Genomic DNA, 23,415 nt, shown 5'->3' with positions numbered 1-23,415 from the left:
GAAATGACGCACCTGCACCCCAGATAAATGTTTACATATACGTCGGGGAGTGATGTCATCATACTGCGAAGCAAGGTTTTACTGAGAATTGCATTGACATTGTTGGGAGCAGGGCAAGGAAGAAAGAAGCGTTCTCTCGCAAGAGAACTGCTTTGAAAGGAGACAAGACACTGAAAGATGTGCTAGAGCCGGGAGTCCCTCTTGACTTTTGTTGGTGATGTGATTGTGCAAGCTGCAGAGCAGTCGAGGAGTTATCATACTTCCTTCTCTTCTCCAAAGTCGTGGTGATCAACTTGATGTTCATGTTGTGTTCGTTTTTCAATCCAGGAAGTTGTTCACTCATTCTGGTGCACACTGCACTTATTTACAGGCTCTTACAGAATCTATAACACTAACAGCCTGCAACCATGACTGACTTTGTTGAAGAAGACGAAATGTCTGGGATTTGGGTAAGTTTAAAGCCGCAATTAGGATATTTCTGCATTGAAACATACATTGTATCCCACTATTCACCATATTGTGCTATCTTGCCATGAGTGATGACTCATCACTGCCTATGTGGCTATTTATAACATCTTTAATACCACATCAGCACTGATCAGCTGATCAAAGGCATTGTTAATTGCATCAGCAATGCCAAATCATCAGCAGGTCTGTCACCACAGCTGGAAATTTGATAAAATGATTTGTCCCAAGTGTGATGTTGGCAGTAGGGAATCCGCGAGCTGGAAGGCTAGTCACATCTGGACACACACTGACGACGACACAGCACGGTCAGAACGTGATGCAGATTTGATATAGCAGTCAAAGCCCAAGTGTGTAGCCAATAATTATTGGTTTGACGGACTCAAAGTTAGAGTATAAAGAAACAAGTCGAGACAGCTTTATTACAAAGATTGTATAATGAGAGGAGATCTGCAGCTTAGTTTTATGCCTCTGGTGAGTTGGTTTCTCATTTTGGCGGTTTTGCCACATTTTTGGCTATGATATGTCCCGAGCCTACTTCTCAATTGCAGATAGAGTGTCCATCAAAGCTTGATCATCTTATTGTTGCCCCACCTACAACTTGATATCAGCGCTCCGGATTAAACTCTGTCACTTCACTATCAGCTGAGTGCCCAGTTCTTAAGGCCTCTAGTTTGCCACACGATGTGTAGGTGGAGGTGTGTCACTGTCATTACCACATGTGATCGATTACATTCATGGATTACGTTTTGCACATTTCACTTTGACGCGTTGCCCACAGATCTAAAATATTTAAGCATTTATAAGCATGTAGGCCTATCGGTACTAATGAAGAAACTTAGGTCCACTTGAACCTTTGAGTTGAACTGTCAGTGCTGAAAATGGCATTGATATTTCGATTCACTCATGTTTCTACAGGAATCACCATACAACCGCTTCTACGCCTCTCTCCAGATGTTTATAATGATTGTGACTTCAGTTCAAACATGTCCACGTTGCAAGTGGAATCAGAGAAATTTAGAACTAATTGCTAGTCAAGTGAAAGAATCTAAGCTTTGCTTCACAAGTGAAAAGTCACTTGGTCTTCTTCCAAATACAGTAGAACCTCTCTATTAAGGACACCCGTGGGACTGACAATTGCTGTCCTTAATAGAGAGGTGTCCTGATTAGAGAGGTCAAATTGAATTAATACAACCAATTTGGGACCAAAAGAAGTGTCCTTAATAGAGAGGTTGTCCTTAATAGAGTGGTGTCCGCTAAGGGAGGTTCCACTGTACTGTTATATAACTTATAACAACTACTTATTAGTATCTTAAAATAGACGAAACCAATTGTGTATAAAATTGTAAAAATCTGAATGTATTGTATAACGTGAGATTAAGAAATACACGGATAATAATTTCAACCAGCACAGACATATTTCATCAGCCAATCTTTTATTTACTTTCACTTTCATAATAAAAACAAGCTCAAGCACATTGTGAAAGCTTGAATGTTCCAGAAAATACATGTCATGTGTCCAGTGGACTTTTGTTGTAGGCCCGATCTAAAACTGAGAACTTGGAATTCCTCTGATGGGGGAATCCCATTGTCTGTTGATACTCGGTTCCTGATCAGTTCTCTTAATTCAGTCAGTCAGTAGTGCGGCGTCTGCTAATCACTCAAGATGAGATCTCACGTCATAGCTTCTAGCCCTGTGATGGTGAATTCTCAGGTAAATATGCAGTTGGCCCTTAGGTCAGGAAAAAATTACTCTGCTTTACCCTCAAATACGTTATCAGGAAGTCTTTCATTCTGTGGGAAAACACGCTCATTTTTATCGATTTCAAAAACAACAGTCATGACAGTAGGCCTACTGGAAACATAAAAATCCTCTTTTTAAAATGGAAGATCTGTTTCAGGTATCCTACACTTCACCTTTTTATCCATCAGCTGCTGACTAAGAGGTGAATTCAATAACAGTGATTTATTCTCTTGTAATTTCAATGTTTTTGTACTGCTGGGTACGCATACATTGTACAGACTATGGAACATTGCAGTAGCAAAGGCATAGAAATTTGTCCTTCCTTCGAATAATAGCCCAAAATTTTTTCCCAGTGATTACATTTTGAGACAACAGTTTCTGCCTGTGGAAGAAGTTGCATGTGTTGCTACATGATTGTGCAAGTCCAGAAATAATCGAATCGCTTGTTTGATGTGTGGACCTTGTTTGTATTTTCCAGTTTGGGAGTGATGACCACTTCAAGATGGGTAGCCTCAGCAGCTCACTGTCTGGCCGGCCGGAAAGCCTATATCTGGATGAGTCGAGGCCGGAGAGCCTGTATCTTGATGACATGACCCAGCACGAGATGGAGCAAATCGGCGAGCAGATGATGATGGATAGAAAACCACGCAGGAGGAAGAAGAAAAGGGCCTCAGATGTTGTGATTAAGAAGTTTGAAGGTAAGAACCATCACCATCGCATGAAGTACTGATTTCACCCAACCCAGTCAATTATCAAGATTGAAGCAGTTCCACTTTCTGTTAAACAACCACATGCTCTGTTGCCCTTGTCCAAGGTGATCAGAAAGACTATCACAAGAGAAGTAACATGTACATGTGTATGTCCGACATCAGAAGAGAAAAATATTTTGTCAGTATTCTACTTCGGGTCAAACGGATGATTTAACGGTGAACATGTGGTTAAAGTGAATGTCATTTTCTCTTTCCAGATTTGTACGAGGCAACAGGAGAGGTCCTCGGACGTGGTGCCGTCTCCTCTGTACTCACCCACAGAAACCGAATAAGTAACAAAGAGTATGCAGTGAAAATCATCGAGAAAAAAGAAGGGCATAGCCGCAAGAAGGTTTTCAAGGAAGTGGAGATATTCAATCATTGCCAGGGACAGGAACATATTCTAGACTTAGTTGAATTCTTCGAAGAGGAAGACAGATTCTGTTTGGTGTTTCCAAAGATGGCCGGCGGGACTCTGCTGCACAATATCGAGTGCCGTGGTGCCTTGACTGAACAAGAGGCCAGTATGGTGGTCAAGGGATTGGCCACTGCTCTTAATTTTCTCCATGAGAAAGGTAAGCACTCGGTGGTTGAATTTGATGCAATTTATCATCCTACTTACATTGTAAGTTGCTCATTGTATGAATGATTGAATTGAGTTAAGACTTTCTGACTATGTGCATGTTTGGGGTAGAAATCGATCTCTTACTTTGTTTTATTCTGCAGGTATGGCCCACCGAGACTTAAAACCTGAAAATATTCTGTGTGAACGAAGGGATAGCTTAATTCCTATAAAGATCTGTGATTTTGACCTGGGAAGTGGAATTCGTCTCGGAAGTACAACAGCCACCCCCATCACCACACCAGAGCTAGATACACCAGTAAGTGGTCACATAAATTGATATCAGCCAACTTGGCGTTTCCACCAATCTTCAAAAACTCATTAGGCTGGCAGAAAGCTGAAATCATATTAGGCCGCTTAGCCTTAGCTTTCAAATTGCCTCGTTTGTTTCACTTTTTCTCCTTGATACACAATCTTTAAGTATTATCATCTTGAAGTTCATTCGAATTAACAATGATTGAAAACATTTGAGTCTTGTCATTGCCTCACAGATTATTCCCAAACGCCAGAAAGATGTTTGCAGCTGTGACATGTACATTGTTTCTTTCCTTCAGGTCGGATCTGCTGAGTTCATGGCCCCGGAAGTTGTTGACGCCTGGTTGGATGAATGGTCATCATATGACAAGAAATGTGATATGTGGAGCTTAGGAATAATTCTGTAAGTAACTATTTCAGTCATTTCTCAGATGATGTATAGGTCCTGGTGTAGAATGAATTAAAGACTAAGGCGAAATGTCCTTCAAACCTGTAAATTCATGAAAAAAGAAAACTGCCAATTTGTAACTAGTTGATATCAGTTATTTTACTAGAGCAAACATATCAAATTACTGTTTGTATTGCACATATCCTAAAGAACTGTTATTAGATTGATTGTAAACCAAAATGAAAAAGGTGTTATAACTTGTGTTTGTGTTTGATTGCAGTTATATAATGCTGAGTGGTTACCCTCCGTTCTATGGTAAATGTGGTGCTGACTGTGGCTGGGATCAGGGAGGAACATGTGAGATGTGTCGCAGCATGTTATTTCAGAGAATCCGAGATGGCCGCTTAGAATTTCCCATCGAGGAATGGCAGGACATATCGGAGGCTGCTAAAGATCTGATCTTTCATCTTCTCCAGAGGGATCCAAATTTACGATATTCTGCTGCAGACGTGCTGCGGCATCCATGGGTGACAAGGGATGCGGCTAAGACACCGCTGGCAACCCCTCGTGTTTTGATGAGGTAAGAATGAGATTCGTTTTCCCATATCATAAATGCATTGTCAATTACAGTAATTTCCAGTGGAGCTTTATTGTAAGAGAGTTGTCTTTACTTTTCTGGCACAGACAGCTGTTTATCTTTATCATGGGTCAATAACATGATAAAGTTAGCTGTTTTTGTAAAATTTTTCATAGAGTTCTGACATTTTTTCAATATTGTATCGTTTCAGGAACAACAGCACAAAAGATTTGGAAGCATTTGCAAGTGATGCTATTGCCGTGAACCGTATGGTTTTACAGCATCTCACTATATCCGAGCCTAGGGGCAGCCTCATGAGACGATGTAGTCGCAATGTAGGGAGCGAAGTCCCAAGGCTCCAAGAGGATATTGCAGAGTTTTTAATTCCTGTGCCAACAATGGGCTTATCGCCACCTGGTGAATCAAAACTGGCGAAACGCCGTGCGCAGATGCACATGCGCAACTGCCAGAGTGATGAAATGTCATCATCTCCACGATTTAGCATCACGTTGTCTGCCACACCGATTAAAGGTGCCCAGTAGCTGAAAGGTAGTGGACTTTCATTCTCAGTTTCACAAAACACCTGTTTGCTTGCAGCATAACATTCCTGTGATGAGGCTTTTAAGAGAGACATGGAAGGGTTTATGAGACTTTTACTTCCCTGGTCCAACCTCTTTTCAAACCTCTTTTCAAATAACAAACCTCAAGTTGTAAGGGTGTGCAATGCAATGTCTTCTCATATTGAGAGGAAATCACCGCTTCCAGTTTTCATATTGTCTAGGAATGGATGATTCCAGGCATCTTCCAAAGATAAGGACCATCATCATCATTACAAAACATTTCATTCCTCTACGAGGTGGGGCTGCTAGGGTCTTCATCTGGTTACATCAAGTGCACAGCTTGTGTTGAAATAAGACGTGGTTGTCAAAAATTGTTCTACAAAATATTTTGAAAAATTGACTTTCAGTGTTTTGATGGTGCAATGATCATGCGTTGGATACTCTAAACCAGGTAATGTTCGTGAAGCCAAAAGTTTATGCATTTTCATTTGGCGTATACTGAACTCCGTGTTTAGCTACCAGCATTGAGTGGATAGTGCATTTTTGTTATTTCGTCAAGATTCATGATTGTGTTTGCCTTCCGAAATGGTTGTGAACCCTACCTGGTTTACAGTATGGGATCAAATAGAAGTGGAAGTATCTACGGTAAAGTACAAGTATCTACCTCTGTTCCAATTCATTGTTTCTTCATGTACCATGAGACATTGTTGATATTACTTCACAATTAAGACATAAATGGGCTTAGGCCCTTTGCCATATTCTATTCATAATCAAATGGATTTATTTGGTGTCCTATTCAGTTGTCCTATCCACATGTCATGTGACTTCCTTGATTTGATGCAAATTGATAGCAAATTGAATAGGTTGGTTTAACATTTCTGTTTGGGGTAAATTTCCTGGAATCATTGAACATCATGTACCTCATATCTGAAACTCTATAGAGGCTTTCAGTTTCAATTCTAGATCTCATTGTCATCATTGAAATTCCTTCATAAAACATTCTTTTTATTCTATTTTGAGTCAGTGATCTCAACACTTCAGTTATTTTCTGTTTCGTTTTTTGTCCTCCGATTGAAAATGTGCTGTTATGATTTATTGATGCCTTGATGTGCTGACTATTGATATTAGTCTCCATTGAAAAATGATTTCTAGCCAACTGAGCAAAGAGCAAAGGCCAACACATTTTGACATACCCTTGGCTGAATAACATGTCCGGTATGTTGTTTGTTATCAAATGGATCTCGACATTTGAAAACTTTGGCCTAATACTAGGTTTAAGGTACAGCTGATTCAGTTATGGTTGATAATTATGATCTAAAGAGCAAAATCCATTTCAACTTGATTTAATTAGAATAATTTGGATGGATGAAAAACTATGAAAAACCAAACATGATGGAAGTTTCTGACCAAGTACAAGGTTGTTTGTACAGCAAGATTTTCCATCTGGAGCTTTGTTTACTGTTGTAATCCCCTGGCTATTGTCTCGCCTACATTGTTTACCTCTTCATGGTAATCTTAACCTAGTTCTGTTAAAATCCTTTTGTTCATTGACGACCTGGTTTTCTTGTCAAATGTTATTTTAGGTCAGCATATTATTAGTCTTGTTTGGATGTGTCCCAAGATGGCTTCAGTCCAATGTTGATCACACCACTCCTTGGGTCAAAATAATGACCACATTGAAACTTCCTTGCTGTACTTCCCAGACGTAAAGCACTTGTTCCATTTTCGCTTTGAACAGTGTGAATGCCACGTCTGCAAGATGACGAAACTATGTTATCGTTTTAGACAAGAGACAAAACAAGTCCGTTATCTAAACCCATCTTGGACGGCACATGAGATCTAAAGATATTGCATCAGCCATCAGAAACATATCATGGCACTTAGAGTCTCGATGGTGTGGCGATATATTACCACACTGCCAAATATTTTGAATTGATCCTTAAAAGTGATTGTTGGTAGTTTTGTTTTTCAAAAAGCATTGAATTCCATTTGTTTTTGACTTCAACTTCAGAATTGAGGGTTAATCTTGGCACCAGGATACAAAGGCTGCCAACAGGTATGATGTTTATACAGTTCGGCCCGTGATGCACCAAGAACTGGCTTGTAAAAGGTCTTTGCATGAGTTCAGAAGAACATTATTATAAATTATTTGGCATCTGTGGTACATATATGTATTATTGTATGTTTGATGTAATATAGGCTATTAGGCCTAGTTTGGTTGCAAGGGCAATGTGTGAACTACCTCAGAAATAAGGGTATGTTTTTTCCTTCCTGACGATGTTGATGTAAATAGACTAAAAACATAATATTTATGGGGGTGATCAACTGAATGTGATGGGAATAAATGATGTGACGTGACGTCATGATGGCAGAGAAACCTGTTGGGGACTTTGATGGGTTGAGGCTCTATAGGATGAGGGAAGGTGATATAAGGGAGATGGAGAGCTGGTGGATCACCAGCATCAAAGGAAACATTCAACTGTAAAACAGTTATTTCTTTGACAACTTATGCTACGATTATTTCCTTAAGAAGCAACATTCTGTCTGCATGTTTAAAATGACATTCCATCTTACGTTAAAGTGTTCAGAAAAACCTTTTTCTGGAAGAGAGAACCTCCACCTGTAAATACCCTTGCTCAATTCTCGACTGAATACCAGTGTGTAAGCTTGTGTATTGTGAACTTTTCAGGAAAGGCACTCTCTGATCTAAACCTTTTCAGTATTTTAGTAAAAAAAGCATCATGGTCAAAGTCGAACTTTGGCCATTTGTCAGTCGAAATGACTAAATGTGGTTGGAAGTAATAGTTTGAAACATGTGACTGCAAGTCATATGAGTTATGGAGAATTGCCTAGAGTACTCCGGCCTATCTGTGCCTTGGCAGTATGCCCAGTAGGTGATTGCCAAGGTTTACTGTCAGGTGCTGTGTCAGCTTCACCAATTACCATTATAAAGCAATCAAAACTCTTGGATTATCACGAGATGCATTTATTTGCAATCAATAATCTTTATACCACTGTATTTGATAAATTTTTATTTGAAAATTACACATTTTTGTAGGCCAACTTGGCAGTTTTTCGCTATAAATAATACAATAGTTACTAAAAATGCATATTCAAAAAATTAGTTGGAAAAACTACCAGATGCCTTGTGATGAAAAGAGCATCTGGCTGTTTTAACAGCCCTATTTTGTAAAATGGTGTTACTTATTCTGACACATTACGTAGTCATGAATTGTAGACTGCATTCATTCTCATCCTCTCATCCATGTCATTACAGTATATTGAAATGGAAATGTATGTTTACTATTTCCCAATGATAATTTTAAAGTATTATTTGACAAAAATTGGGAAAAGTTCTCGAAAGGCCAAGTTGTTTTGTCAAAATTAATTGTACAAGTTCAGTTTCATGCTGTAAAGTGTTTTGATCCCCAATCCAGACCAAGAACATTGGAATGACATGTACCTTATTTGGTCCTGGTTGGGGGCAAGAAACACTGCTTTCCAGTGTTGTCAGATTGCTCAATGTTTCATTGTTTGTAGAATGTCCATGTGCTAGTCATCAGTTGTCATGGGGACTGTTGTGTTAGTTTTAATCCATTCCCGTGAGGTATCACTAAGAGAGAAGCTTGTTAGTGCATCTTCGACGAGGCTCTGTCCAATCAATTGATATCAGTCAGCGCAATCACAGTTCACACCAATCAGGTTCACAGGTCCAGGTTTAAACCAGTAGTCCCAGTGTCACAATTCGGTCATCGGGTGTGGTGCCCTTGAGAAGTAGGTGAAAATTTCAGATGAAGGACCATGCTTTCAACCAGAACTGATTGACCTAGTTTTTCGTAATCACTCAGTGAAGATTCAGAATTGTTGACATGATTGCTGTATAATGTAAGAAACTAAGGTTTGTTGTCATACATGGTTTAAGTCAGCCACTTTCATTTTGTGTTCCCGTCTTGCTGATGATGTGGAGTATGGCCCACCATTTCATTTATTCTTGACGATCAGGGAGTGTCACAGAAGTATATATGTGTCCTAGCCATGCGTAAACCCACCACATGTTGTGCAATGCAGCTTGACATGCTGGCTGATGAAGTATGCTGACTTTCAACATTGTATGACTTATTTCATATTTTATTTATTATTCTATGCCGCATTAACCTCATTGAATCTCATTATGTTTGAAATTTAGATTGAGATCCATTCATCATGGTTCAATTGTAAATTTGTAAATAATAATTCAGGTACATTAGCATAATCACATGATGAAAGTTCAAAAGGGTGTCTGACACGGTGTCCCTATTACTTTAGGGATGGTCAATGGAGTACCTGTATTGAAAAATATTCACTGTATGTGGAGACCCCTATAAACATTTTCCATCGGACCCTCATAAATGAGTATGTACAAAATACTTAACTGATTGCTTTGAATGTCAGTAAACAAAATGAGTTATTTTCTCTTAAAACAGTAATGAAGAGGGTTCGGAAATTTATAATTGCATTGGCTTTTGTCTTGTTTTGGGTGAGGGTATTTGAATAGTTCTGTTGTCAGACTCGTGTCCATTGAAAATTCATGTGGCTCTTTTGTGAAATGCAATGGTTGATTTAATTCCACTGCTCAAAATACAATGCTCTAACTTTTTGATCAAACCTACAAAGAAAAAGTACACTCTGTTTCTGTGATTCAGATGAAAACCAATGTGTTTTGTTGTCAGCTTCATTAACCATGAAATAGATAGACAATTAGGGGCGGATGATTTGGTATTGCGTTCGTATTTTTCAATTTTTGTACTTTGAGTATGATTCTTTATTATCTTTTGTATAGTTACGATTCAGTAGTGTTTGAGAAAGTTGAGTCAATTCAAAGCAGCGGGGTGCTAAGGAAGAAATAAACAGTTTGTACATTTGCTCATTGAAATGAAATTTTGTTGTCTTTCTTTTCCTTCCTGTGGATGATGTATGAACTCACTCCACTCGTCCACCTCCATCATTGTTATCAACATATCAAATCCATCAATCCAGATGGCCTGTTGCTTGTACCTTTTCGTCTGGTGACTATGACAAATAGTGTCCACCAGCAAAGGTCATGCATGCCACGATGAAGGAGTCGCCCTTGAGAGACTGTCCCCATAGGTAGCTGAACATTTGGCCCCAACCCCCTCACACTCCCCGAGTCCTTTAAGGCACGGAAATCCCAATGACCCTCTATAAGTTGAGTATAAGATAACGACTCAATGACTACGAGTACATGTACAGCACAGTTAAAAGCTGCAACCTATCGGCAGCTTGTGATTTGCCAATCTGACCAGGACTGACCAGGAAGGAACTTCGTAACTAAACATCATTAACCCCATATTCAGACAAATGCCTACAGACAACAATATCCTGGATGTGGATGGCGTGATTTGATATCAATCTGTCGCTGCGATGACTCATTCCTGGGTGGTGCCTGGAGTAAAGGTGATCACGTATTATAAATAGCCAATAAATAGTTAAATCAATATGAAATTCAGAGTACTGTCAGTGTTAAGAATAACCCTTTTACTGATGCTGATGGGAGTAGATTCTCGAAAGATGATTAAACCGTTAGTGTCATTGGTGTATGTAGGCCTATCAAATATGAATTGTAGATACCTCTCCTGAAGTGTTTGTGGTAGAAATACTGGTACCCTGGAACTTCAAGACAATACCTGCCACAGATTCTGCAACCAGCTGTTGTCAGGGGATTTGATTGAACTCAATCAGGTGATCAACAACTTTGTAGCGAGTGATTAAGATTAGTTGTTCTCCATCTGCTGTTGACTTCTCAAGGGAACCTCCCAATATCCGGGATAACATCGGTTCTGGTCACATTCATGTTGAGCATCAGGCCAGGTTTGCCTTATCAATATACTTGGACCACAATCATGCAACCTATAAGGATATGGCATCTGAAGCCTTGTCACCTTCAACTTTCCAGATCCCGATGTCTTAAAGACCAAGCATTACTTGATAACCCATTTCATTATCTAAAGCTGTTCACATCCTTCACTTGTGAACTGCCATCTAGAATAATCTAGGGCCTGCGTCACAACTAGAAGCTTGGTTTTATGGTCTTAATGACTCACAGCATAACATAAGGTGCTGCCACCTAGGGACCAAAGATAGAACCAAAATAGTACTGAGAAAAGTGTTATAAGCATAAAGCTTATGGCGGTGTGTCATATTCCAGCAAGATGAAACATCTAACAACTAACAAAAATAAAAGATTTCTTAATAGATAGCCGACAAATTTATTTACAGATCTCCTGTACACAAAAAGCTGGCAGCGTTCTTCAATATTCATCATCAATGAAACAAATGTAAGGAGAACTTCTCCAATGATGCCCCCCCGCCTCACTGACTTGTCCATGGTTGTGTGCGCAGAATCCCCCTGTATCTCATCCTTAGCACACCAAATGTATGCACACATCTGCATCTACAGTCTTTGCAGATAGGTTGCAATACTCCATCTGGGACAATCATTCTGTTCTCACTCCAAGTCAGGTATTGAAATCCATGACCAATGAAAAACATTTTAGGAAACAAACATTGTTGACACTGTCCATGTGATCAACTGTCTTCATTAATTTCCGACTCATGGCTACCTTTTGTAGCTGAGACATTCCCTCCTCTGCTCAAATATTGGGTCAGATCATTCAAAAGTCACTGTCATAATCCTCGATCTCCACTTCATCGTCTTCCTCCACCTGGGATTTATTCGACTGACTGTTCGGGATGCCGTCGGTAGATTCTGTTGGGTTTCCTGGCAGTGTTGCATCAATATCTATCTGAAGACTAGCCACATCCTTTTCATCGAGGCGATCTGAAGATCTTTTGGCATAAAATAAAACAAAAAGATAGTTACAAAAGATAAGAAAATTGACATCTGACATGACTAGACTGTGATGTAAAATGATACTACAAGTCTCTTGGTTGAAAATATAAGCTGAAGGTTTTAGGAGGCCTACAGCTGTACAGTTCAGTTGAATAGCCACTGGGTTACTCTGTCAGAGGGATCAGACAAAGGGACTCAGCCCCAACTGAAAACTGTGACCTTCAAATGGTTTACAATGTCAACTCACCTGGCGTGGGGACTGTTCCGCTTGAATTTTGTGATGTCTTGTAGGAATGTAATCTGACCAGGATCATGCATCGTCACATTGATGAGGCCAAGGTATGGAATGAGCTGTGTTTGGAGAACCTCAGGAGTCCAGTGGTATCCTGGAGACAGGGGAAGACATTTATCTGTACGTGACCAACAGTTTTTTAAGAACAATAACCCAGAAATGTTATTTTAGGTGACTGCCCTGGTTTTCTTGGAAATAAAGGTCAAAGTTCGCCATAGTTCATGAGGGTCAGACTGATGAGACGTAATGCATCTTTTGTCTAAGCTGTGTAAGTAAAAAATCCAAAGGAGGCACAGAGCAAATGTCAATCCAAGTTTCAAAGGGCTTTAGCAGTAGTGTGGTTATCAAAAGCTGAGCTGCTCTGCCAAAGTCGAAGCAGTTGTCAGCTGTTGATCAGAATACAGATCTTTACCTCTAAACAATCCTTTAGCAGTGGCAATCTTTTCTCTCATCTGTTTCATGACTGACCACCACTGTGGCTTATGAAGGGGCTTCCATCCACCACCACCACCACCAGAGGGCCGCCCACGATTTGAGTGCAGCAAACCTCTCGTTGCTATACAACTAGAGTAGTCGTTCATAGTTGATCGTACCTGAAATACAATCATGTATAAACATTTCATAATTTGATAGAAAATGTGATAGATTACAAAAGAATACATCCCAAACTTATGAAAAATTTGTTCTGCAGATTCCAAAAGGTCATCAAGGAAATCAGTATTTATGCCTTGGACTTGGACATCTCCACCCGATCTTCCAATAGGCCAGTAAATATCCACAGCCCTTGAGAGCACTCCATTCAGAGTCTTTGATACCCAAGAGTGGACCATGGAGACATACAACAGTGACACTTGTTGTAAGCAGTTTGAGACAGACCTAGTTCAGTGTGAAGAGCTGTATAAAGGGTATTCTTAATTAGTTTCCTTATGGTAACTTACAGCCCAGTCATGAGTGATGGAGTCAGCAAGACTCAGATATTCGCTGGCTCGGGTGACATCCTCAACACGTGTGGCAAAATCAAGATAATTCTGATGTAAATAGGCGTTGAACATATCACTGGACAGATGGCATCTATCAACAACATCCTGAAAAAGTGATCTGTGTAAGCATGTATCTGTATAACAACTAGACATCATCTGAGCTTATAAGCTGAGTTCATTGACACTTCAGAGAACTCTACTGAAAGAAATAAGGCTGAAGATCTATCAGAATTGAATCAAGCAGCCACATCAAGACAACCTGGCTAGGTTACTTCGAGGACAATGTAGGAGAAGGAATACACACCTCAGGATTAAACTGAAGGGGGTTTCTTTCATGTTCTGCTAAATGCTCAGGAAGTTTTGGTGAATCAGGACTGGGGGCCTCATCTCCTAGAAAAACAGAGAAACAGTACATGATGATTATCTTTCCAAATGATGACACGACTTCTAGGAATCTGTAATCTACTGTTAACTCCAAGGCAAAGCATTCTCCATGTGAATAAATGTGTGCTAAACGAAATCCCCATTCTCATTGGTGACTTACTTTTACAATAAAGGATTTTCCCAAGAGCCCGGAACAAAAACAGTGATGTATCCTTTCCTCCAATGGCAGAAAGTGCATTGTCAGCCGGTTCTGATTTTGATTTAGAAGAGGACGACTTTGTCTTTTTGCCCTGGTTTGACCGGGAAGACTTTTTTGAGAAGGTTTTCTCCAGATCTCGAGTATCTAAAAGAAATAAACAGATACATGTGGCAGGGAAAGCAGACTTAAGGTTTTCTGCAGTGTAGTGTCATCCAGAGCCTCCATGAGATATCAAGGAGAAGGAGTTGCTATGGCATTTAAATGCTCACAGCTGAAACCACGAGAGTCCATTATTAGTCAAGCTTTACTAAAAATCTCACTCTACGTAATGCCCATTTTGAGTGAAATTGCACAGTATGTTCATTGAAAACCTTTGTGACAACAGAATACTTCCCTCTTACCTTTTAAACAAGCAAACTGTAAAGCATTAATAGCACCTCTGATATCACCGTTACTTGACTCTGAGAGAGCTTCTAGTGTCATCCGGTCAGGAATAGGAAAAGATTTAGCACCCTGGAAATATATAGGATTTCACAATACATGTAATGATTGGGAACGCCACACTGCAAGATATTTGTTATGTATTAGGTAGGAATTCTTCCTCTATTCACACTGTGGTACTAGAGAGTCACCTGGTCATCAAAATCACAAGTGTGTACAATCAACCAAAGGCATTTCAAACTTTTGTCCCTATATGTAAGAGCAACTTGAATTGTATGACGTTATTTTTCCAAGACTCACATATGAAGATTCCTGACTGGCCACCCGTGACAGTATTTTTATCATCATCGTTGGAGCCACTGGGTTGAAGCTGATATTAGCCATCCCTAGTTCAGCCTGGAGTTCTTTAGGAAAGAGCAGTCGTTCGTTCGATTCACCACCAGCACTCTCACTTATGATGAACACCAGAGGAGATCGACCTGTACGCACATATTTACTGGAAGGAGAATTCATTAAAGGCTTCAGTGATTCAGTTCCCTGTTTTACGGACTTTCTCACAAGTTGTTATCAGTTTTCGTACAAACAAGCATTCTAACTGACGTGCACTGATACAATATCAAGTAATTACATTAAGGTTGGTAATGGAATTCATTTTGGTCAAACACTAGTTCTTCATTCATCAAACAGTCAAACAAGAGTCCAATAAAGCTGCAATTTTCCTCCACCACTGATTGCCTTTTAGTGTACAGTTAACTTACCGTAATATATTTTTAAAAGCACCCGTCTCCTTAAAAAATATATTTGGGTAATCCTCCACAAGGATAAGTTTTCTATCAAAGCCTTCTTCACCAAATATCTGCAGAGTTGGATACTTGTTTGCCCTTAGCAAGAAGTCTTCAAATACTTGTGTCTGGGACTGACTCACAATACCTCCCATCGAAGAAAAATCTAGAATATGATAAATGATGATGACAAACAAGATACAAAGTTTGTTTATTCTGCAAGTATTATATTATGTTTCCTGTCAATAACTGAAGTGGAATGGTATTTTTATATGTTGTCATTGAAAGAACTAATTAACAAAAAGACTCTCAGTGACTTGCTTAAGGTCACAAGTGGTCAGTCCAGATCGCCAAACCACCTAGGAGATGCAAGTTTGAGATGACAATCTTGGGACACAAAAGAGGAAATCTGAGGTGAAAATGTCAAAATTCAAAGAAAGAGTTAAGAAATACTAACCTGATAAGGTTTGTCTAAATTCCTCCTTTGAGAGATACGTGCTGGTCACAACTGGATTACTCCACTCCTGGATCTCAATGTTGGAACTCTTGGCGAGGACTTGAATGGTGGCAGTCTTACCAGCTCCCGTTGGTCCAGTTAATAACAGGATAGGGGCATTCTGCTGGCGAGATCTTTTCTTCAGTGTCATGCTTATCCATCCTTCCACCTCTTGAATCTTCTTTTTATGGACGGCCAAGTCAGCCTGGAGAAAGTGTTACTTTGAATGGGAAGTGTGGTGGTACAGTGCAAGAGGGGCAGACGTGTGATCAGAAGGTCATGGGTTCAACACTTCGCCAGTGCCACTCGGTACTGTCGACTGGCCTGAAATGGCCAAATGCAGCATGAATGTGGGGACCTTGGTTTCTACTACAGAAAGGTTACTGGATAAGGCTGGGAAAAGACTGAAAAGCTCTTTGAAACAATAACAATTGTACAGCATGAGAGAGAAGGGTGGGGAAGTGAGATACCTGGGAGGCCGGAGTGTGTTTATCAGCCCAGAGTGAGTCATGTGCTTGCCTGGATCGGCCGGGCGTCTTTGTCTTCTCAACTGTGGATATCACATCTCTTTGTCGTTTCAAGCCTCTATTGGTGATGACGTCTTTAGCTCTTCTTGTACTATCAAGAGGTGTGGAGGCTGCTGTGTCATAGTCCAGAAAATCATCAAAAGCTGATGTTACCCAGGAGTTGCTTTTCTGAAATATTGATAGTCACTCTTGAAAGAGAACAAGTATTTCAACAGCTTGACAAAGACAAAAGAAGTAATTTCTAAAATATTTATACATTTGAGGGTTTTTTTCTGAAAATCTGGAGATAACTAACATGAATCATTATTGTAGAAACCACAAATATATACCGCACATACATTTTCCTAAAAAAAGTCCCAAATTGGTGTTTTGAGGACAAAGTAAAAGACAAAGTCACAAAAAGATGAGGATGCATGTTCAATTGACCTTGCTTTGTGCTGGAGTTGATGGAACCTGGGACTGGGTGAGTCCAAAAGATTTTGGCTTCTTCGTGGCTTTCAACGTTTTATTCTGGCTGACAGTAGAGCTGAGACAAATGACGTCATCATCATCTTCAGGATCTGGCCTCTCAGACCAGTATGAGGACAGTTTTGACTGTTTTTTGCTCATCTGGAATGGACATAGGCATCATGAATGAGAAGAAAACATCAAATAGGTTTTTGACACGTTAAACTTAAAAGCCAGGTTAATTCGCCCCTTTCCACTCAGAGTTCCAGATTATGGGCACTGACTCACATTACGTTGCTGGTATGGCAGATGAGCACTTGATTTGAGAGTGCCTGACTTATTACTTGAAAAATATAAGGTTGTGCAGTTAGTGTTATGTTGATAGTTGACTCTAGTACTAGTGCATCGTACTGAAATTTAGCAGGGTAACGGCAATGCCTGTCCGATAATAGATACATCTACACAGGAACCTCAATGTAGAATAATGCTTTTCGATTCACGGACGCACAACAATTTCATGAAAAACTAAATAAAACGAACATTTCACCAAGTTTTATTGATTACAACTGGTCGACCATATCGATATAGAGTCACAAATGACGTAGATTATCAGAGTTGGACCTTTATTAATCTGATTTTGTTATTAAACTTGATGCAAAATTTATTGATTGTCAAACTTTCGAAGATTGCGCCATCTGGCGAGCGGCACAAAGAATGATGACGTCATTGATCATGCGACTCCGAATCGGTGACGTTTTGCACAAGTAATGTAGAAATCGTTGCCGAATTTTCAGGAAGTGAGCCGAAAAAATGGCCTAAAACAACACCATTCCTCCATTTCCATATGGTTTGGTGTGTAATCGATGTGAATAAATGTTCTTATGCCTATGCAGACAATATTTAGTAGTTGATGAAAGAGAAACTGTGTAAATTTGACTTGCAGTGACATCCAACCAGTCGACATCTCAAAAATCCATGCAGGGACAGAGTCTGACACCAACAGAGTCCGAGTGAGACCGCCTGACACGAAAGTGACAGTTTGATCGCAGTCTACTCAGACTGATGTGTGACACATGACGGTGATGTTGGTGGGCTGATCAGTACGGTAGCTATGTGCACCACTACGCCTACGGTTGGTTGCCTTGCAGTTGCACACGGTCATGTCATTGACATTGTGACATTGTCAGTCATGTTTCTACTTTCTTCAGTGCCATTTTTTTGGTGAGCTTCTAGCTTTCATGACTCAAACATGAAAAGACAACCTGTTTCGACAAGCTGGCATAGAGAAAATGACAGTGTTATCCAAGATATGGCCAGAAGTGACTCTGGTGATGTGCTGCAGCGGTTTGGATCTTTCAGTGATGAATTCTATGAAATCAGCAGTCAATCAAAGACACATACCGGTAGTTCAGTAGGCAGAAATGGTGGGTATGCTAACATTTCAGATGAAGCTGATAGAAACTCTCCATTTAGAGTGAGTCAAACATCAGTTGAGTCCTATAGCAGAAGTCCATCTGGTAAATCGCCACCAATTTGGCACACCGGTATATCTCCCAGAGCGCCTTCCAATGGTGGAAATCAGAATCCTGTGACTTCAACTCTGCACTCTTTACAGCCAGATTCTGGATTTGAGTCTGGAAAGAACTTTGCCGAAAAGATGGATGTGTTTGATTGTGATGGTGATGATGATGCTGAGGACACTGATGGTCCACCTCTAGCTCCTGCTTCACCAGAAATGGAACAGGAACTTTGCCTTGACATGGTGTGTTCTAGGTATGACACACGGCGACGAGAAATGGCAGAGTGGCAGCATTCATCCGAGACTTGTTCAGGTCACCCATCTTCGATGATGTTACTTGACTCTTGGAGTGATACAGCACTGGCTACCAGTGACAGGAGCAAAATTTACAGCAGAACTAATCAAGGAAGTGATCCTCGAAAGAGCAGTTGTGATATAGCTTCTGAAGACAAACATCTGGAAGACAAGACATCAGATGTCAAAACAAGGGAAAAATCGGGAAGAAGTAATAGAATTCAGTCTTTTACCTCCTGGTCAGAAGCAGATTCTTCTAAAAGTCTGTGTTCTTATCCTGATAGTCAAGATGTCAGAGGCCGACAAGTTCCGATTGATGAAGACCATTCATTTGCTTCATGGTCTGTTATGCCCGAAACCAGTTATGTAAATAGAGAAAATGCAAAGAAAGATGACATCTTACCAAACAGTCCAACACGTGGTGCAGGAACTGAATCAAATGGTGCTAAATCTAAGCTTAACTTGAAAGACAGGCTTGTTGCGACCTTCAGTCCGACACCAAGAAGAAGTACTCCACCGTCAATGACTCAATCACTTGTTGGGCCGGATGATGTTCGAAATATCAGAGGGCAACGCCTCCAGGGAAATGATTTCCATTATGTTGGTTTGAATCGAGGGCATGGAGGAGGGAATTTCTTTACGGTTCCTTTGAGTGCGAATGGTATTCAGCTCCCAGACAATTATGGACAGGTGGACCAGAGTGAAAAGTTGAAAACAAAGATGATGTCGTTTTGGAACAACATGAAGTATGGTACGTGATTCCTGTTTGTTCTCTTGTCTGTGTCGGTTATTACTTTATGGTTTGTCGCTTTTGTTCTTGGAAATAACTCAAACAATATAACGCAGATTTTAGTTAGTTCCCATTATGTTGATATAGATTGCAAGCTTAGAGGTCACAACTGAATCCACAGCCTCTACATATAATCATGAAACTTCCACCACAAACCCCTCATCTGTCTTTGAACACACTACATAGAAAACTGATGCTAATCATATTTCCTTGATCTGATAATCAAGGTCATCCCTTGACCACTTCATTTCAGGTTGGACAGTAAAGACCTCAACCACCTTTAGTGATGACAAGCCCTTGTTTCTCTTGGGAAAATGTTACCATCGAAAGATTGATGGTGAGTTAGTAGTTCCAATACTTATTTTTATAACCAGGTCAACACTTATGTATTTGTAGTCTACAGAATCAATGCTGGAATGGAAACTAGGTTTTCGGGTTGATCATATTGATGTCAATTGAATCTTGAGAACCTGTCACCTCATGAACCTTTTAACTTTTTCACATCTTGGGATCAATGTTGAACAGTTGTGTTGGTTATGCAAAATGATTGGCTTTTCATTCTATTTTCAGAGTCTGAATCTGAGAGAAGAAAACCTTCCAGCGTTGACCAGTTCAAACAGGATTTCATCAGTCGCATTTGGTTCACATACCGTCGGGAGTTCCCCCAACTTGCTGGCTCAACCTTCACCACTGACTGTGGCTGGGGATGCATGCTCAGGAGCGGACAGATGATGTTGGCTCAAGCACTGGTGCTACATTTTCTTGGGCGAGGTTTGTAAACAATTACAATGCTTTGTATGTCGTTTCAAGGCAATCCCAGGCCAGTCACATGTGGTGCAGCTGTCACACACTTGACATAATGCAGCTGGTGGTATTTGTCTTCTCCCAAGCTATTTCTGTTCTACATTATTCCCCTTTATTCCAGATTGGCGATGGCATGCTCCACAGACATTTGAACAAGAAGCCTATCATCGACAGATTGTGAAGTGGTTTGGTGATTTGCCGAGCGATCATAGCCCATTTTCTGTCCATCGTTTGGTACGATTTGGTGAGAGATGTCTCAACAAGAAGCCTGGGGACTGGTATGGGCCGTCATCTGTCGCTCATATCATGAAGTAAGGGAACATGTCACTGCGATAGTTGTCTGTAGATTTCAAACATATCTGATTGTGAGGAGTAGCCTTTATATTTGCTATTCTAGAGACCAGTCAGACTGTCTTTTATTAATACCTGTTCTCCTGAACTGAAATTAGCAGACACAGATATGGCTCGGTCGATGTCTTGCTAAATGTTCTTCTGCAAATTGTAGTTTTTCTCTGAGGAAAATTCACATTGGCTATTAATGTAGCTTGCTGCAGTGTACCTGGTCAGTATCCTTATATGTCGACATTGACTTCATCCCTTTTGTCTTTCTGTCCTGCAGGGATGCCATAGAACAGGGTTGTGAGCTGAACCCTCTGCTTGGCAAAATCTGTCTCTACATTGCACAGGATTGCACAGGTAAATATTATCGTGTGAAAGGCTTCATTTTGTGAAATTTAAAGTTCGCCTTCTTGGCTTAACTGGCAAGATGCAAAAAAGCTAAGAGAATAGATCAAAATGCTCCCTCTGTTTCAGTTTTCATTGATGATGTAATGGACCTGTGCATGTCTCGACCACGGTCATTCTCCCGAAGTGACACTTCATTCGAAGGCTCTGACGACCATTCAGCTCGTTCAGAGGACACTTGGCGCTCAGTGATAATCTTGATTCCCATTCGCCTTGGTGGAGAAACACTAAATCCTATCTACATTCCATGTGTGCAAAGTTTGTTTGCCCTCGATAGCTGTATTGGGATCATCGGAGGACGGCCGAAACATTCACTCTACTTTGTAGGCTGGCAAGGTGAGGTTTGAATGCACTGAATTACATTATTTTACTTAGTAGAGAAGCGAGTTTAAAAACAATCTTCTTCTCAGTATTCAACAGTAACTTAATATCAGGTCAACGGTCTGTGTGAGCTTGCTCTCGCCATTATGGTCCTCCACTTTGGCTGTCAGTTGGACTCCTCCTCGCCAAATATGGTTGTCTGGGCCTTACAGACACTCAGTTGTCATTTCAGTGAAACTGCTCATTGCCCTTTTGAATCATCAGGCTCATACATTCCTGACATATTTTGTATCATTTGGTTTCAGGAGACAAGTTGGTTCACTTAGATCCCCACTACTGCCAAGATGTGGTTAACATGAAGAAGAGAGAATTCCCCCTCTATGTAAGTTAGGGCATTAGCACACTGAGAACTACTGTCCATTCATCTCTGACAAGGACCAAAATTATGTAGCTCTGTAATGTCCTGTAGGTAGTCTGAAATCAGTCCAACTGGAAAGATAGGGTGTTCCCTTTTCAAATAGAGACCCGCTATCAAGTAGTCAGGCTGTCTGTAGTTACCTATTTCATTCTAGAATGTTTATTGCAAAACTACTTCTGAAGAATTGTTGAAGGCAAACATGAGAGAAAAAGCCTTTGATTGGCCTACTTGGTGTCGGGTATTCACTTAATTCATACTCAAAAACTTGTTTCTATGAGTATTGATAGATCACTCTCCTATTTTCAGACCTACCATTGCATTTCTCCCCGGAAGATGTCGTTCACGCGCATGGATCCCAGCTGCACTGTGGGCTTCTATTGCAGAACGAAAGAAGACTTCTTCACCTTCATCAAAACCACTAAGCCAGTGAGTAATTGGAGAGTTGGTTGTTCTCAGTGCAAGATTAATTGGCGTATGTAAGGCTTTGCTTGAGGTAATCATCTGGTAATCTGTATGAACTGATGTTCCAATGAAGTGGATGCGTTGCTTTTATGTACATGTATAGAAAAATTAGTGAGACAAACTGAAAGCTAATGGCATGTTGCCTTTTTCAGATCGTAGCACCTCCCATGCAGAAAAGTCCATATCCAATGTTCATATTCGTTGACGGCCGGAGTTCAGACAAAGACCAAGGTGAGCACCTCCAGCGGGAAGAACGTTATGTCAGGGTACGCCACCTGGACGAGTTCGGGAGGACACGGTCTCCGTCACACTCGTCAGAGGAATTTGTTTTTCTGTGATAACTGTATAAGGAAGAGGACTTCAGGTGGCTTTCATCACCAGTAGGAGTTGTGAAACTTGGATTATGAAATCACTATTGTACATTTGTACCTGATGTTTGAGAGTGGACAGTGCATTCTGACAATCCTTGCTTATAATCATCCACAGGACCACTATAGACATGTCTAAGCTGTAGGCTCTAAAGTGAATCGCTTTGTACCATCAATATATGTTTTCTCCATCTGACTATGTTGATTTGAGCATTGTAATGTCGTAATGACCTCATAATGCAAGAAAAACTACTATAGACACTTAAATAATTAGGTTGCATCAACCTGGACTAATCAAAAACGGATGTAAAATGTTTGTAAATAGATATGGGCTTTGAGAATAAGATGTAAAAGAGATGTTGATATGTACTGCCTTTTAAAGGCTGTTGAATATTTAGGAAAATGCTGTTTGGTTCATTGGTCAGAAGGCTTGAATTAAAAACTGAGAGTTAGAAGTTCAGACCCGTGAGAATACCTTGGCCATGTACATTTTCTGATACAACCTGTATAATGTCTCTGATTACATTGGGCTTCATGTGGAATGCTTTTAACAATTTTACCTACACAAGGTATCCTTTTCATGACAAAATTGAAGATAAACTCTTCATTTAGCCCCACCAGATAAGGCTTTTTCAGATCTGAATACTTGTATATGATTCAGATGTCATGAACTGGGATGACAATTGTGTGCTTGTATATACACGGTGTAAATTCCAATTTCATGTTGATAGCAGAGTCAAGTTTGATTATTTTATGTTAAGATTTTCAGGGATTTGTTAAATGAATAAAACATTAAATTGAATTTGAAAATAATTGCTCGAGCCTTTTGTGTACTGCACAGTATGTCCAGCTTACTTAGAAATGCTGCTATGAAAACAGCAGAGTCTTGCCTACAGAAGTCACTTTGCATCACTGTAGCACCAACATCAGCATTCTA

At 40.2% G+C, this 23,415-nt stretch overlaps 3 protein-coding genes across 6 annotated transcripts; 2 read left to right on the top strand and 1 right to left on the bottom strand.

The window, feature by feature from the left end:
* The first annotated feature begins 77 nt into the window (after positions 1-77).
* LOC135486017 (MAP kinase-interacting serine/threonine-protein kinase 1-like) lies at positions 78-10,277 on the top strand. Of its 3 annotated transcripts, none has more exons than XM_064768468.1 (7): positions 78-449; positions 2,688-2,907; positions 3,177-3,533; positions 3,685-3,839; positions 4,135-4,238; positions 4,504-4,803; positions 5,012-10,277. In XM_064768468.1, the coding sequence occupies exons 1-7, from the start codon at positions 408-410 to the stop codon at positions 5,340-5,342; spliced, it is 1,509 nt and encodes a 502-aa protein (XP_064624538.1). In that variant the 5' UTR covers positions 78-407; the 3' UTR covers positions 5,343-10,277. The 3 variants fall into 3 exon arrangements, with proteins under 3 accessions (XP_064624538.1, XP_064624539.1, XP_064624537.1); XM_064768469.1 differs by lacking the exon at positions 78-449 and adding an exon at positions 475-939; XM_064768467.1 differs by lacking the exon at positions 78-449 and adding an exon at positions 1,776-2,179.
* Positions 10,278-11,644: 1,367 nt separating this feature from the next.
* On the bottom strand, positions 11,645-17,442 carry LOC135486015 (cell cycle checkpoint protein RAD17-like). Of its 2 annotated transcripts, none has more exons than XM_064768465.1 (13): positions 17,380-17,442; positions 16,738-16,920; positions 16,255-16,479; positions 15,746-15,989; positions 15,265-15,454; positions 14,807-15,002; positions 14,467-14,578; positions 14,027-14,209; positions 13,787-13,872; positions 13,441-13,587; positions 12,915-13,095; positions 12,458-12,596; positions 11,645-12,206 (listed from the first exon to the last, which is right to left on the bottom strand). In XM_064768465.1, exons 2-13 carry the CDS (start codon positions 16,918-16,920, stop codon positions 12,032-12,034), a joined length of 2,061 nt encoding a protein of 686 aa, XP_064624535.1. In that variant the 5' UTR covers positions 17,380-17,442; the 3' UTR covers positions 11,645-12,031. The 2 variants fall into 2 exon arrangements, with proteins under 2 accessions (XP_064624535.1, XP_064624534.1); XM_064768464.1 differs by having other exon boundaries at positions 17,299-17,435.
* Positions 17,443-17,530: 88 nt separating this feature from the next.
* Positions 17,531-23,263, top strand: LOC135486642 (cysteine protease ATG4D-like). The gene is made up of 9 exons (XM_064769596.1): positions 17,531-19,322; positions 19,615-19,698; positions 19,932-20,132; positions 20,287-20,476; positions 20,785-20,861; positions 20,979-21,245; positions 21,536-21,612; positions 21,955-22,074; positions 22,263-23,263. The coding sequence occupies exons 1-9, from the start codon at positions 18,008-18,010 to the stop codon at positions 22,446-22,448; spliced, it is 2,517 nt and encodes an 838-aa protein (XP_064625666.1). The 5' UTR covers positions 17,531-18,007; the 3' UTR covers positions 22,449-23,263.
* The last annotated feature ends 152 nt before the right edge of the window (positions 23,264-23,415 follow it).

Source organism: Lineus longissimus, chromosome 4 (genome assembly GCF_910592395.1).
Source record: "Lineus longissimus chromosome 4, tnLinLong1.2, whole genome shotgun sequence".
NCBI lineage: Eukaryota > Metazoa > Nemertea > Pilidiophora > Heteronemertea > Lineidae > Lineus > Lineus longissimus.
Note: the sequence above shows the minus strand (reverse complement) of the source record. Positions and strands in the feature narration are given on the sequence as shown.

Excerpts from the sequence above, each read along its gene's own strand:
- LOC135486017 (XM_064768467.1), top strand. The coding sequence starts at position 2,132 with ATGAGATCTCACGTCATAGCTTCTAGCCCTGTGATGGTGAATTCTCAG. Across the intron at positions 3,534-3,684 it reads TAATTTTCTCCATGAGAAAG|GTATGGCCCACCGAGACTTA; the intron begins GTAAGCACTCGG and ends TTTATTCTGCAG. Across the intron at positions 4,239-4,503 it reads TGGAGCTTAGGAATAATTCT|TTATATAATGCTGAGTGGTT; the intron begins GTAAGTAACTAT and ends GTTTGATTGCAG.
- LOC135486015 (XM_064768465.1), bottom strand. The coding sequence starts at position 16,920 with ATGAGCAAAAAACAGTCAAAACTGTCCTCATACTGGTCTGAGAGGCCA. Across the intron at positions 13,096-13,440 it reads CCATCACTCATGACTGGGCT|GTACGATCAACTATGAACGA; the intron begins GTAAGTTACCAT and ends ATTGTATTTCAG. Across the intron at positions 12,207-12,457 it reads CGGAACAGTCCCCACGCCAG|ATCTTCAGATCGCCTCGATG; the intron begins GTGAGTTGACAT and ends TTATGCCAAAAG.
- LOC135486642 (XM_064769596.1), top strand. The coding sequence starts at position 18,008 with ATGAAAAGACAACCTGTTTCGACAAGCTGGCATAGAGAAAATGACAGT. Across the intron at positions 20,133-20,286 it reads GCTACATTTTCTTGGGCGAG|ATTGGCGATGGCATGCTCCA; the intron begins GTTTGTAAACAA and ends CCTTTATTCCAG. Across the intron at positions 20,862-20,978 it reads CATTGCACAGGATTGCACAG|TTTTCATTGATGATGTAATG; the intron begins GTAAATATTATC and ends CCTCTGTTTCAG.